General features: G+C 32.3%; 2 protein-coding genes across 2 annotated transcripts; both read left to right on the top strand.

The window, feature by feature from the left end:
* Positions 1–2,460: 2,460 nt before the first annotated feature.
* Positions 2,461–4,930, top strand: LOC126665454 (receptor-like protein 46). Its single transcript, XM_050358277.2, has one exon. It carries the CDS (start codon positions 2,500–2,502, stop codon positions 4,873–4,875), a length of 2,376 nt encoding a protein of 791 aa, XP_050214234.1. The 5' UTR covers positions 2,461–2,499; the 3' UTR covers positions 4,876–4,930.
* Positions 4,931–10,969: 6,039 nt separating this feature from the next.
* Positions 10,970–13,652, top strand: LOC126678367 (receptor-like protein 46). Its single transcript, XM_050373269.2, has one exon. The coding sequence runs from the start codon at positions 10,996–10,998 to the stop codon at positions 13,378–13,380; it is 2,385 nt and encodes a 794-aa protein (XP_050229226.1). The 5' UTR covers positions 10,970–10,995; the 3' UTR covers positions 13,381–13,652.
* The last annotated feature ends 1,245 nt before the right edge of the window (positions 13,653–14,897 follow it).

Raw genomic sequence — 14,897 nt, 5'->3', positions numbered from 1 at the left:
TAGAGTGTTTTGCACCAACTTTAAAATTGTTTACACACGAACAATTTGTGTTACGCACAAACATGGTCAATGTAGTCAATGCACATGCCTGATAGTGTGTCAACAATCATATTTCCTCATTGGAAAATTTGATACATTGCATTGGTATAATAAATTACCAGTCTACAATTACAATTTTAAAAAATAAATTACTAATAGTCAATGATTAGAAAATTTTAAAAGATGAATTCGTCATTGAAAAACTCTTATTGCACTAGTTTATAATTACATTCTTGATACGCTTTAGCTAATAAAATATATTACTAAGAATGGCCAAATTGATGAATTTGTTGATGTTCATCAGCAGCTTGATTCCTTTATTGCTGAGCCCTTGCCCATGTTGTCCCCAATATCAGAAAGAAGCTCTCCTTCAATTCAAAACTTCCACATTAGGAAATCATTCGATTCGATTCGATTCGATTTGACTTGATTATTTATATGAATATTCGAAATACAAATTTTAGTATACTAAATAATGCACATTTGTAAATACATATAATTATAAAAGGATAAGAAATAATAAACTAAAGTCCGATTAAGCTTTTAAATATGTCAAGCTACATATTATGATTTTCAAAATCAACTGAGACAACTGATTTGAATATTTCAAACTCAAGTTTAACTCGATTAGTTTTTAGTAATATTTTTCGAGTTAATTTTGAATAGCTTTAAATCCGCTTTCTCAATTAGTTTGGGTGGGATCTAAATATTGTTAGAAGTCTCACACTGGCAATTAAAACTTGTCATTTTATCATTGTAAATGGACCATAAGCTGCTCTAGTCTCTTCCACTTGCAGCTTCGTATGATTTTGTCTGTAAATAGACCAAAGACCTGCTCTGTAGAGAAGATCGACTCGGTCTTCTATGATAGTCAAGTCCTTTTCCTCCATTAATTTTGAGTGTGATTATTGTAAAGTCTAAAATAATTTTTTGTGTTTGATATTTAAAAGAAAGTGTACAATGTTCATTTCAAATAGGTTTAATTCCTTAAAAAAAAAAACCCACCTTACACTTTTTCTTCGTCTATATCCTGACTTTATAAAAATACCATGTGTACCTAGGGATGGCAATGGGGCGGGGTGGGGACGGGGAAGCCATCCCCATCCCCATCCCCGCGTCTATGGGGAATCCCCGTCCCCATTTGATTAATGGGGATAAAATCATCCCCGTCCCCATCCCCATGGATTCCCCATCCCCATGGGGATCCCCGTTCCCCGTACAATTAAATATAATTTATAAATAATTTATTATTTTCATAAGATATTTGAAAAAAAAAAATCATTATAGAAAATACTATTACCTTTTATAATATTATATATTTATAACTAAATAAAAACTAATAAAAAAATTTATATTAAATTATTTAAAATTATAAATAACATACTAAAATTTATAATATAATATAAATATACATAAATATAAATATAAATCGGATCCCCATGGGGACGGGGATGGGGATCCCCATGGGGTGGGGACTATACTCCCCGTCCCCTCCGCATCTCCGTGGTTGGGGAATGATTTTCCCCCATCCCCGTACCCATGGGGGTAATTGGTGGGGATTCCCCGCCCCATTAGGGGCGGATCCCCACGGGGAACGGGGAATCCCCTCCCCATTGACATCCCTATGTGTACCCAATTTTGGATTTTTATGTTTCATCCCTACCCAAAAGCATTAAATTGTACTCTTTTCATTTGAAAAATAGTTTAAAACATACTTTTTCTATTTTAAAAAATACAAACAAACTCTTAAACTTTAAAAATAATCAAATACATCCGAATAATCAATTAATTTTTTTTTATTTTATAAAATAATAAAATAGATTAAAAAAATCTGGAATCAACGAGGAGCCGCCGCTGTTCCTTCTCATCGGAGAAGGAGCGGGGGCCGCTCCTTTTCCAAAAGTGGAGAAGGATTAATTTGGAGAAGGAGCAGCAACTCCTTCCCCAAATTGGAGAAGGAGCGAGAGCGGCCGCAGTTTCTGAAATAATTTTAAAAAAAATTATTATTATTTTTAATTTTTTTAAAGAAGATGGCATTTTTGTACTATTAATAACATTAATATCTAATTAGTATATAGGTTAAAAATGAAGAATTATTTTAAACTCTTTTTCAAATGAAAAGAGTACAATTTAATGGTTTTGGGTAGAGATGAAACATAAAAACTCAAAATTTGGTACAAACAGTTTTTTTACAAGGTCGGGGTATAAACGAAAAAAATGCAAGGTGGGTTTTTTTTTTAGGAATTAAGCCTTTCAAATAAAATGAAATAAATACTAAATTTGGAGTAAGTTTAATTTTACCAAACACACTTTAAATTCCACTTTATTAAAACTATAATCGTTGTTACACTATCATTTAATTTTGAATCTTTGATAATAAACTAATTCACACCACATAGCCATTTGATATTCATAAAAAAACTAATAAAAATTAAGTACATATTTTATTACTAGCTAACGATGGCCAAATTGATGAGTTTGTTGTTGTTCATCATCGTATTATTGCTGAGCCCTTGCCAATGCTGTCCTCAATATCAGAAAGAAGCTCTCCTTCAATTCAAATCTTCCATAGTAGGAAACTCTACTTTTTCCTCCGCATTCACCTTCATATACTCGTCGTGGAACTCCTCCGATGCTTCCGGTTGCTGTCAGTGGGAAGGAGTTGGCTGCGACTCGCAGCAGGTGATCACTAGTCTTAACCTCAATAATATTACATCCGCATCTGTTGTGACATCTGATGTTTTAACTCCACTTTTTCACTTGAAAACACTCACCTTTCTAAGCCTTGTTTCCAATGATATACACGGTGAAATCCCAGGAGCCGGATTTGCCAATCTGACTAACCTGGTTACACTTTTTATGTATGACAATCGTTTCACCGGTTCCATTCCTCCTCAGTTATTTTCTTTGAGAAATTTGAAAATCCTAGACCTGACTGATAATCTGCTCAACAGAAATCCTGTCATGCTCGAAAACCTCACAAGTTTGGAAAGACTTTTCCTTGCAGGCAACAAGTTTTCTGGAGTCATTCCGTCATTGTTGTTTGGCTTGAAAGAATTGCAATTTTTGGATTTGAGTTCGAATTATTTTTCCATGGACATACCCATGGAGATTGGTAATTTGTCCAAGGTGATACTTCTTGATCTGGGACATAACAATTTTCAGGGTAACATTCCTGCATCCATTCAAAAAATGGAACATCTAGAATTTCTTTATTTACAAAGTAATCTTCTCTCCGGTGATATCCCGGCATGGCTGTTTGATTTCAACAACATGATTCAGTTGAATCTCGGAGGAAATAGACTTTCTTTGGGAAACAAGATTATCCGACCAAAGAGCAGTAACTCGTTAATGGTATTATCTTTGAGATCCTGCAATCTTTCAGGCGAAACTCCCATTTGGATTTCCAATCTGACCAGTCTTATTTTCTTGGACTTGAGTCATAACAACCTCACAGGAAATTTTCCTAAATGGCTAGCTGATAAGTTTTCAGGTTTCTTGATTGTATCAGCTAATAAGTTTTCAGGTCCTTTGCCGCCTCAATTGTTTCAATACGATCAGTTAGTGGTTCTCGTGGCTTCAAACAATAATTTCTCAGGATCACTGCCGGATACCATTGGTGAATCCGCTCAAATGAGAGTGCTCATGTTGTCAGGAAACGCTTTCTCTGGTTCAATACCCAAATCCATCTCAACTTTGTCTAACCTAAAGTTATTAGACTTGTCGAACAACAAATTTTCAAGCAATGAGTTTCCAATCTTTAATCAAAATTCACCTTTGGCTTATATTGATCTTTCCTTCAATAATTTATCTGGTGAAGTTCCTGTAACGTTTCCATTGAATGTAAAACTGCTTCAATTAAGCCGAAACTATTTTTCCGGTTTCTTGCCTCAGAATCTTTCAAACTTCAGGCAGCTTAAATGCCTTGATCTCCATGATAATAACATCACCGGTGAAATCCCTGAGTTTGTATGTCACCTCTCTTCTCTCCAAATTTTGAATCTTAGAAGTAATTTTTTCATAGGATCCATTCCGATGAATCTGTCGAATCTTAGTGCTCTGCAAATACTCGATCTTTCTGGTAATAGCCTAAGTGGGAAAATTCCGAAAAGTTTAGATAGTCTCACTGGAATGATTGAACATGATACTTCTTCTTCACATCGTATCATTAGTGATTTTGGGTCTCCTGCTCTGTTCTCAATCGATAGTAATAACTTGAAGGATATAGAAGTTTCCTGGAAGAACTCCAAGTTGGGTCTTCCATGCCGAAATCTTCAGCTGTATACTTTTCTAGATTTATCAAACAACAGATTGTCAGGTGAAATTCCTGATAGTTTTAGTGGTTTGAAAAGCCTGAAGTCCCTGAATTTTTCTACAAACAAACTCTCTGGAAACATACCAAAGAGTTTTGGTGATATGCAAAGCTTGGAGAGTCTAGATTTATCCCATAACGGTATCTCTGGAGAAATTCCTGAGACATTGGTGAAATTATTGGAGCTTACATATTTGGATTTGAGCAACAACAAATTGAAGGGTCCAATTCCAAGCGGTCCTCAAATGGATAGGATGAATGATCCAAACTCTTATGCCAACAACACTGGATTGTGTGGTATGCAGATTGGGGTTCCTTGTGACAACCCCTCGCCTGAACCAAAACCAACAGAAACAGAGAGTGAAGTTGAGGAAATAAAAAATTGGGAGACTTGGTTTTCATGGAAAATGGCAGTTATCGGATATCCTTCTGGGATTTTGTCAACAATAATGGTTATGTATGTCTCTGGCTACTTTAACATCACACCTCAACGAGGCCGAAGACTCCGTATTAGGCGTATTTAATTTTGTATATTCAGTAGTATGTAATCAAGTTGATTTGAAACATAATCAAAGTTTGAGCTCGAATTGGTTCTAACATTCGAACCTCCAAACCCAACTTTGACTTGAGATTGATCCATTCAAGCTAGAGAAAAAAAATAGGGAATCGACTTCAAATCGGCTCAACTATCTATATAAACTAGGTCGATACACACGCTTTGCGCGGGTGAGATTAAATATTGTTCTAATTAAAATAATATTTTTCATATTTTCTAGTGAATTTTTTTAACATGATAGTTAAAATAAATAAAAAATTAAGCATTTAAAATAAAATAGATGCTAGATATAATAATAATAGGTGGAATATTTTTAATTATATGAAAAAATATGACATTGCAATTGTACTCAAAACATATACATGTTTGACATAGAAGAAATTACCATTACTATTGAGTGACTTTACTTTCCATGTCTCAACTTCAATTCATAACTAGGTCGATGCTCGTGCGTTGCACGGGTGAAATTGAATAATTTTATAACTTTTAAAAATTAATTTTTAATTTTTTTTATCATATAAGATGTATTTTTAAATTATATATTAAACTGAAATATAATTAGATTTATAAATTTTGCCAAATTTTTAGTTTACATTAAATTTTATTATTTAACTTCATAATGTAAATTAAAGTTTATAATTTATCAATATAAGTTAGTTAGATTTAGTGATTAGTTTTTTTAGAAAAATACATATTCAATAATTATACATTAAAATTTTTCAAATTCTACAGATATAAAACTTTTAAAATTAATTTAATTAATTTTTTAAATATACATTTTGTTTTATTAATATAACATATCAACACTTATAGCTTATTGGCATAAAAACTCTTCAAAAATCACAAACATCATGTTTATAAAATTTTATATGTTTAAATTTTAATAAATTTAATTTAATTTCAAATTTTTTAATTTTCTAACATTTTATAATCAATTAAATTGTTTGATGTTCTTTTAAATATATGTAATGTTCAATAAGATGTATTTTTAAATTATTTAATAATTTGATGTAATTATAAAATGAAATTTATTGACTGGGTTTAAAAAATTATTTCATTTTGTTAACATACGATAAATTAAATTATTAATATTATATAATACAATATAATAATTTATTGATTAAATTTTATGAAAATGCTTCATATACGATAATCTATAAACATTATTTCAAACTTTTATAACCATAAAAACTTTTCAATTTTATAGCCATTGAATTTTAGAAATTCAAATTTTCATACCTTATAAATATTAATTGTTCAAAAAAAACTTTTAAACATTAATATTAATTAATTAATAAGAAAAATATCGAATATAATAATACTTTAATTTAAAATGAAAAATTTATCAGTCAAAATATCCTTGATCATAAAAAAATTAAATGCAAGTTTAAACTTTTTTTGTCAAAGTTTAAATATTAATTAATTAAATTAAATTTCAAAAACTTTTATATTTCAAAATATATAAAAATATAATACTTTTTTTAATTCATAAAAACGCTTCTATACTATAACCCATAAGCATTATTAATATATTACTCCCTCCGTCCCAATAGAGTTGTCCACTTTGAGAATTTTTTTTGTCCAAAAACTCTTGTCCACTTTCAAAAAGTAATCAACTTTTACACTCAAATTTTCTATATTACCCCTATTTAAAATACACTAATGAGTAAATTGAAAGTAAATTGCAAGTGGACCCTATTTTAAATAGGGGTATGACAAAAAAAGTAAGGAAAATTTCGCAAAATCGATAAACAATAATTGCTTTTCTTAACTCTATTGGAACGGAGGGAGTATAACTTTTAAAAATTTATAACCATAAAAATTTAAAATATCATTGATGAAGTGACCTGCTATGGTCCAGCCTTGCTAGGCAGCTAATATTGTTTTAGGCATTACTGGTGCAAATTCTTTTAGAATCAATGCATTAGTATTTCCAAGATTAGAAACTGTCAGAACCTGTGTGACAGAATAAAAAATAAAAAACTAATAAACATACACCGACAAGGCACATAATTAAATAGCACGGCCATTTCATTCGATCAATGTTTACCGTTTCAGAAGCGTGTTACAAAACTTCATTTTTAATATAGAGAATCTTAAAATAACATCAAATGCATTTACAATCTACAACATCTGATAGAATTCATAACATCTGCAATTCCGATTCTGGTAAGCAGTGACATTAGACACCGAGATTTGCTTTATTTCTTTTCAGACTCTCTCACCGGATAGGTGGCTCTGCTCTTTCTGGTCATACGAAGTATGTAAGTTTTAACCTTTTCAATTGAAACTAAAATCAATCACTAACTAAAAAAGTAATTTACCTCTTCTTTAGGCAACGAATAGAGCCCCCCAAGCTATAATTAGTGCTCATCCTATGAATATTTAGATCTCTTTACCTTTAATTGTATTTTTTGAAAGGACAATCAAGCAAATAAATGGCAGTATATGATGTTTATTAGTTATTGCTGAATTTCATATGCTATGCAACTAAATCAGTGACGGTACAAATAGTTTGCATTTATGTGAAAACACATTTGCCTACAGATTTAATATCTAAAAATTAATCAAGCATAGAGGCAAAAACCGAAATTATGATTGTAAAGAACACGAAGTTATAGTCAAACGATCCAAACTAGGAAGGGAAATTTTTATCTACTTCCTTCCATCTTTACTTTACAAAAAAAAAAAAAGAAATAAGCAGGACGGTGGAAACAATGTTTTAATTAGGAACAATAAAAGTGGTGCAAAAGAAGTTAAATTATCCTTTACACATTTCAATTAAGTGGTTTAAAAGTTAAAACTAAAAGTGATAAATAAGTATTCCTTATAGATTTACAATTATAGTATAGATTTAAATTTTGAACCACAAATTTCCTTTTTTAGTGATAAAACTTTGTAAACTCGTTATTTTTCACCCAAAAAGTAGGTCACCATGTTAAAGTAAAGATACCATGTCCCACTTTATATTGTTTTACCCTCTTTCCTAAATCTAATATAGTAATCAACCCATGCACAACTAATTGAGTTAGAATAAATAAAAGGACCTAAGAACATGAATATTGAGACAGAGATAATACATGCTGCTTCCGATAACTTCTTTAAGCAAACTGAGTTGGTGAGCCAATGTACACCTGTAAAGTTCCAATTTAATGAGACTCGATTTTAACAGATTATAGAGTTAACTTTACATATCAGAAAAAGTTGAATATATATGTGTGGAGGATTGAGGATGATTTAAATACCGATGCATATGCCATTAAAATATGTGTGTAACGTTTTTTGATGAATACTAAAGAGGTTAACAGTTTTTTTGAATACGAAAGGGCAATTCGTAACAGATAGGGATTTTAGCCGGGAAGGAAAGCAAACTGTTTCAAGACTTAAAAGTGTTTAGGATTTGTAGGTACACTTGTCTGAATTTGGGAGATCCACTTGTCAAAATAGTGTTGAATCCTGTTTTGAAACTCGGAATTATAGTATTATATAGATAAATAATATGAACACCACGATCGACATTATCATATTATGAATCTCAAACTGAGCTGAAAATAATAACCTATCAAGTGTTAGAAAGGTGTTTATGTATATGATCTAGCTATACACGTAATGAATCAAATATTGTATATTCTTTTTAGTACGTTTATGTATAAAATAACAAAAAATATAGTTTCTTATATTTATTAAATTTTTTACATATAGATAATCTGATTGGAGAAAATAATATATGAAACTGTAAGTTATATATAGAAAATCTTAGACGTGGTGAATTAAATTTTCAAAAGAAGGTAGTGTACATGGCTGCAGTATAGGGGAGAGAAAAAATTGACATGATTCAGTTTTACAGCTTTTTCAAATATATAATTTGTATCTTGATAAATAAATCAAATGACCAAAGCAAAGGAAAAATTGACCGATCCGTGTTAATAATTTTACTTTTGAACTAAACCGAAAAACCGAATATACACCCCTAATTTATGGAAATTTCATGTCCCATTAGAGATAAGTTCCAGTAGAAAATAAAAAAATCTCCGCCCCATTGCCGTCCATATAGGTGATGGTGGGGTCTAAATAATATAAGAAGTCTCACACTTGCCATTAATGTAGTCATATTTTCAATGTAAATGGACCATAAGCTGCTCTAGTTTCCTTCCTCGCAGTTTCGAACGATTTTGTCTGTAAATTGATCATAAGCTGCTCTAGTCTTCTTCCTTCTTCTATAATAGTCAAGTCCTTTTCCCCCCATTAATGTTGCATACTTGCATCTGATTGTTGAGTTGTAAATTTAAGTTTTATGTTAAATTCTATTTTATAATTTTATTTTGGGTTAATTACATATAAAATCACCACCTTTACATGAAATTGCAAAAATAACACGACTTTTAAAACATGGCAATTCAGGGCACCACCTTTCATTTTTTTTCAAAAACAACATGAGCACATTTTTAGTGGCATTTTTGCTGACGTGGCATGACACGTGGCGCTCTCATTGGGTGTCCAAGTCAGCAAAATTTTATCTAAAAATGTGCCCATGTTGTTTTTGAAAAAAAATGAAAGGTGATGCCCTGAATTGACACGATTTAAAGGTCGTGTTATTTTTGAGAATTCGTGTAAAGGTGGTGATTTTATATGTAATTAACCCTTTTATTTTTATAAAAAGTCTAGAAATGAACTTTTGTGTTTGATATTTAAAAGAAAATGTACGATATTCATTTTAAATTAAATTAAATAAAGATATTTTTTTAAGTTACAAAATATTTTATTTCATCAAATTTATTATTTTACAAGTTTTGTTAGAGCATCTCCAATGGTGCTCTTTATTTTAAAGAGCATCTTTGAAGAAATAAAGAGCATCTTTAATGATAAAGAGCAAAAATATTATTTGTCTTTAATGGACTCTCTAAAATTACAAATCAAATCAACTAATTTATTGATAAAAAGAAAAACAAATATGGAGAGTTTTATTAATAATGTCAGGTTTTTTTCTTTTTTTTTCAAAGAATTTATAAATACAAATGTAAAGTAGGATAAAAAAAAATTGAAATTTCAAAAGTTTAAATTATAAGATTCGGATTGGAATTCCTGTGAAATATAGACAATTGAAACAAATAAGCAACATCTCTTCACAATCCAACCATTTGCAGTGGATATATGAATTCATAGATCACTGTAAATTTACAAAAGCAAAGATTGCATTTTTCACAAATAATAATGGATAGAGGAATTATATAGAAATAAATGGAAATTAATTGATGAAAATAAAAAAAAAAGAACACAGTGGAAATATGAAAATCCCGAAGTGATGAAAGAAATAGATAAACATGGAGGATTTTTTTTCTGCAAAAATTAAGGAAGTGGTGAAGTAGTGGAAAAATAATTGACAGTTTGTGTTTTTTTGAAAATAGAGAGTTGGTTTGACTCTCTAGATGTGGAGAGCCAAACAAGCTCTTTATTTTTATTTTTAAAAATAAAGAGTTCATTGGAGCATAATTTTCTAACTATACTCTTTATTATAAAGAGTTTTTAACTTATGAAGAGTCCATTGTGGATGCTCTTACACTTTTGTCTTTTAAGTATTAAGAGCATTTTTTTTATTATTATTAAAAAAATTCACTCTAGAATTCATTTTTTTTATTATCAATTTTACTATGATTTGAATGAGATATAATCAATTTAATGGAATTAAAAGGAATAGAATTTCAACTAAATATTAAAATAAACCAGCGAACCTAAAATATTATGATTTTAAAGAGAACTTTAATATTTTAAAAAAAATATGAAATTCAATTATACTAAACAGTACACTTTTAAATTCCACTTTATTAAAATTATAATCATTGTTATAATGTCTTTTAATTTTGAATCTTTTATAATAAACTAATTCACACCACATTCATTTGTAGTTACACATATGGTTTCGTTTTTAATATAATTCAAATTCATCAAAAAAAAGGTTAACAAATAATGAATGTAGCATTCATTTTTCAGCTATATGTGACTATGACATGAGTGATTAGTATTACATATTAGAAAATGTTAGATAAGTACCTTTTAATACGCTTTTGCTAATAAAAATTTATTACTAACAATGGCCAAATTGATGAATTTGTTGATGTTCATCATCAGCTTGATTCCTTTGTTGCTGAGCCCTTGCCAATGTTGTCCTCAATATCAGAAAGAAGCTATCCTCCAATTTATAACTTCCATAATAGGAAACGCTACTACTTCCTCCGCTTCTACCTTCCTACCATCGTGGAACTCCTCTGATTGCTGTCAGTGGGAAGGAGTTGGCTGCGACTCGCAGCAGTTGATCACCGATCTTCAACTCGATCATATTACTTATTTCGTGGCATCTGGAGCTATTGTGACATCTGATGTTTTAACTCCACTTTTTCACTTGAAAACACTCACCTCTCTTGACATTTCTAACAATGATATACACGGTGAAATCCCAGGATTCGGATTTGCCAATCTGACGAACCTCGTCTCTCTTGATATGTCTGAAAATCGTTTCAACGGAACATTAAATATCGACTTTGAAGCGCTTTCAAATTTGAGGGAGCTGTTGTTGGGTTATAATTTACTCCAAGGAAATCCTGTAAAGCTGGGAAACCTCACAAGTTTGGAGAAACTTTCACTTCGAGACAATAAGTTTTCTGGAGTAATTCCATCATCGCTGTTCGGTTTGAAGGAATTGGACTATTTGAGTTTAAGCTTGAATTCTTTTTCTATGGAGATACCCATGGAGATTGGTAATTTGTCCAAGTTGTGGTTTCTTGATCTGGCACATAACAATTTTCTGGGTAAGATTCCTGCATCAATTAAAAAAATGGAACAATTAACATATCTTGATTTAGGAAGTAATCTTCTCTCCGGTGATATCCCGACATGGCTGTTTGATTTGGACATGCTTGTACTGTTTCTTGGAGGAAACAGACTCTCTTTGGTAAACAAAATTATCCTACCAAAGGGTAGCAACTCGTTAACAATATTATCTTTGAGATCTTGCGATCTTTCAGGCAAAGTACCCACTTGGATTGCCAATATGACCCGTCTTTATTTCTTGGACTTGAGTCATAACAACCTCACAGGAAATTTGCCTCAATGGCTGGCTGAAAAACGCCTGTCTTACTTGATTGTAACAGCTAATCAGTTTTCAGGTCCTTTGCCTCCTCGATTGTTTCAATACGAGCAGTTCCATGTTCTGGTGGCTTCGAAAAATAATTTCTTAGGATCACTGCCGGACACTATTGGTGAAGCCGTTCAATTGGAAGTGCTGATGCTGTCTGGCAACACTTTCTCTGGTACAATTCCCAAAGCTATCTCAACTTTGTCTGAACTGGAGTTACTGGACTTATCAAGCAATAAATTTTCAAGCAATGATTTTCCAATCTTTAATCAAACTTCAACTTTGGCTTACATTGATCTTTCCTTCAATAATCTCTCCGGTGAAGTTCCTGTAACATTTCCACTGAATGTAAAACTGCTTCAATTAAGCCGAAACCATTTTTCCGGTGTCTTGCCTCAGAATCTTTCAAATTTCAGGCAGCTTCAATACCTCGATCTCCATGACAATAACATCACCGGTGAAATCCCCGAGTTTGTATGTCTTCTCTCTTCTCTCCGAATTTTGAATCTTGGAAGTAATTCTTTCAACGGATCCATTCCGATGAATCTGTCGAATCTTAGTGCTCTGCAAATTCTCGATCTTTCTGGTAACAGCCTTACTGGGAATATTCCGAATAGTTTAAGTGATCTCACAGGGATGACCGATGAACATGATGCTTTTTCTTCAGAACCTTTCATTAGTGAATCAGATTTCTATTCAGTTCTCTTCATCGAATATTATAACTTGAAGGATTTAGAAGTTTCCTGGAAGAACTCCAAATTGGGTCTTCCAAGCCAAAATCTTCAGCTGTATACTTTTCTTGACCTATCAAACAACCGATTGTCAGGGGAAATTCCAGATAGTATTAGCGGTTTGAAAGGCTTGAAGTCGCTGAATATATCTACGAACAAACTCTCTGGAAACATACCGATGAATTTTGGTGATATGAAAAGCTTGGAGAGCCTGGATTTATCCGGGAACGAGATCTCCGGAGAAATTCCTGAGACATTGTCGAAGTTGTTGGAGCTTACTTACTTGGATTTGAGCAACAATAAATTGAATGGTCCAATTCCAAGCGGTCCACAAATGGACAGGATTAACGATCCAAACTCTTATGCCAACAACACTGGACTGTGTGGTTTGCAGATTGGGGTTCCTTGTGACAAGCCCTCGCCTGAACCAAAACCAACCGAAACAGAGAGTGAAGTTGAGAAAAGCAAGAATTGGGAAACTTGGTTCTCATGGAAAATGGCAGTTATTGGATATTCTTCTGGGCTCTTATCAACAGTACTGGTTATGTATGTCTCTGGCTACTTCAATGTCACACCTCGACGAGGCCGAAGACTCCATGTTAGGCGTGTTTAATTCTGTATATTCAGTAGTGTGTAATCGAGTGATTTGAAACATTATCAAAGTTTGAGCTCGAATTGGTTCTAAATTTAAAGCTCCAAACTGAACTAGATATGAGATCTATTGAATTCAAGCTCGATAAAAAGTTTGAGAATTGACCTCGATTCGGCTCAATTATCTGTATAAATATAAAAAAGTTAAATTTTAACATAAAAACAATAGTGATATTGTAGATATGTATAATTATCGAGGAATTAAAATAAATAAATTAAGTTTGATTAGGTTCACATGTTTGTCGATTTGTGTATGTAAGATGTTGGAACTGGACTGTAGTAGTTCAAACTCGGATTCAACTCGATTAACATCTAATCGATTTTGAATATTTCATGAGTAATTTTTAATAACTCGTGAATTGACTCGACTAGTTACATTCCTAATTCAAAATGTTAAAGCGATTCCAAGGGTGAAGGAATGCATGAGACGAAGTTAAACCAAAGATAATGCTAAGGTGAATTTAATGGTAGATTACTGATTTTAAAACATGAGAGCATTTTTTTTTATAATTTGATACTGTGAATTTTGAAATTACACAGAAATGCATAATTAATGGAAAAACGTAGATGAATCAAGCCTAAAATTAACTTCTGAACAGAATTAAACATGACCTAATTTTAGATTAAACCAAATTGAACTGAATACTTATCATTGAAACTAAAATTACTTCATTAAACTATCAACAGTAAAACTAAGAAAAATAAATTAAAAAAAGGAGGGATTATATTTGTTACCGTTTGCCATAATTTTGGGATACTTATGAGCTAATGGAGGCTGAAGGCTAATAATCACCGACGGTCCTCGACTTTTACCCTAAACTTCCGTAAACCCTCCAACCTTTCAAAAGCTTCCCTAAACCCCCCAACCTTTATGGCGGCGCCATTCACGGCCCTTATAGACGAAACTACCCTTTTAGTTTTGGCGGCTGTCCTTTTTTTTGGAAAAAAATAAATAGTGGTGCCACATGTTAATTGACACGTCATTTAATGTCAAAACAAAATTGAAACACCCAAAATACCCCCCAAAAAATTAAACCAAATCAAATTTACTTAATCAAACCCAACCCACATTCAATTTATTTACAACCGCCCGCCAACCCGAACCACTCACCACACCCGCCGTCGACCACCACTCGCCGCCCGCCGCCGGCCCATCGGAATCTGTTCTTGGAGAACAGATGTGCAGAAGACGAGCTGCTGCTCGTCTTCCGAAAAACGGAGAAGACGAGCAGCAGCTCGTCTTCTCACAACCGGAGAAGACGAGCAGCAGCTCGTCTTCTCACAACCGGAGAAGACGAGCTGATGCTCGTCTTCTCAGATCTGAGAAGACGGTCGTCTTCTCAGGTGAGAAGACGACGAGCTTGGTCGTTTTCTCACCTGAGAAGATGACCGGAGGCGGGTTCGGTTGTGGCGGTTCGGTTTCGATAATTCAATGGTTTGAATGGGTTGATTTGCTTTGATTTTTTATTTTTGTTTTAA

This window comes from Mercurialis annua, linkage group LG1-X (assembly GCF_937616625.2).
Source record: "Mercurialis annua linkage group LG1-X, ddMerAnnu1.2, whole genome shotgun sequence".
In the NCBI taxonomy this organism is placed as follows: Eukaryota; Viridiplantae; Streptophyta; class Magnoliopsida; order Malpighiales; family Euphorbiaceae; genus Mercurialis; species Mercurialis annua.
Note: the sequence above shows the minus strand (reverse complement) of the source record. Positions and strands in the feature narration are given on the sequence as shown.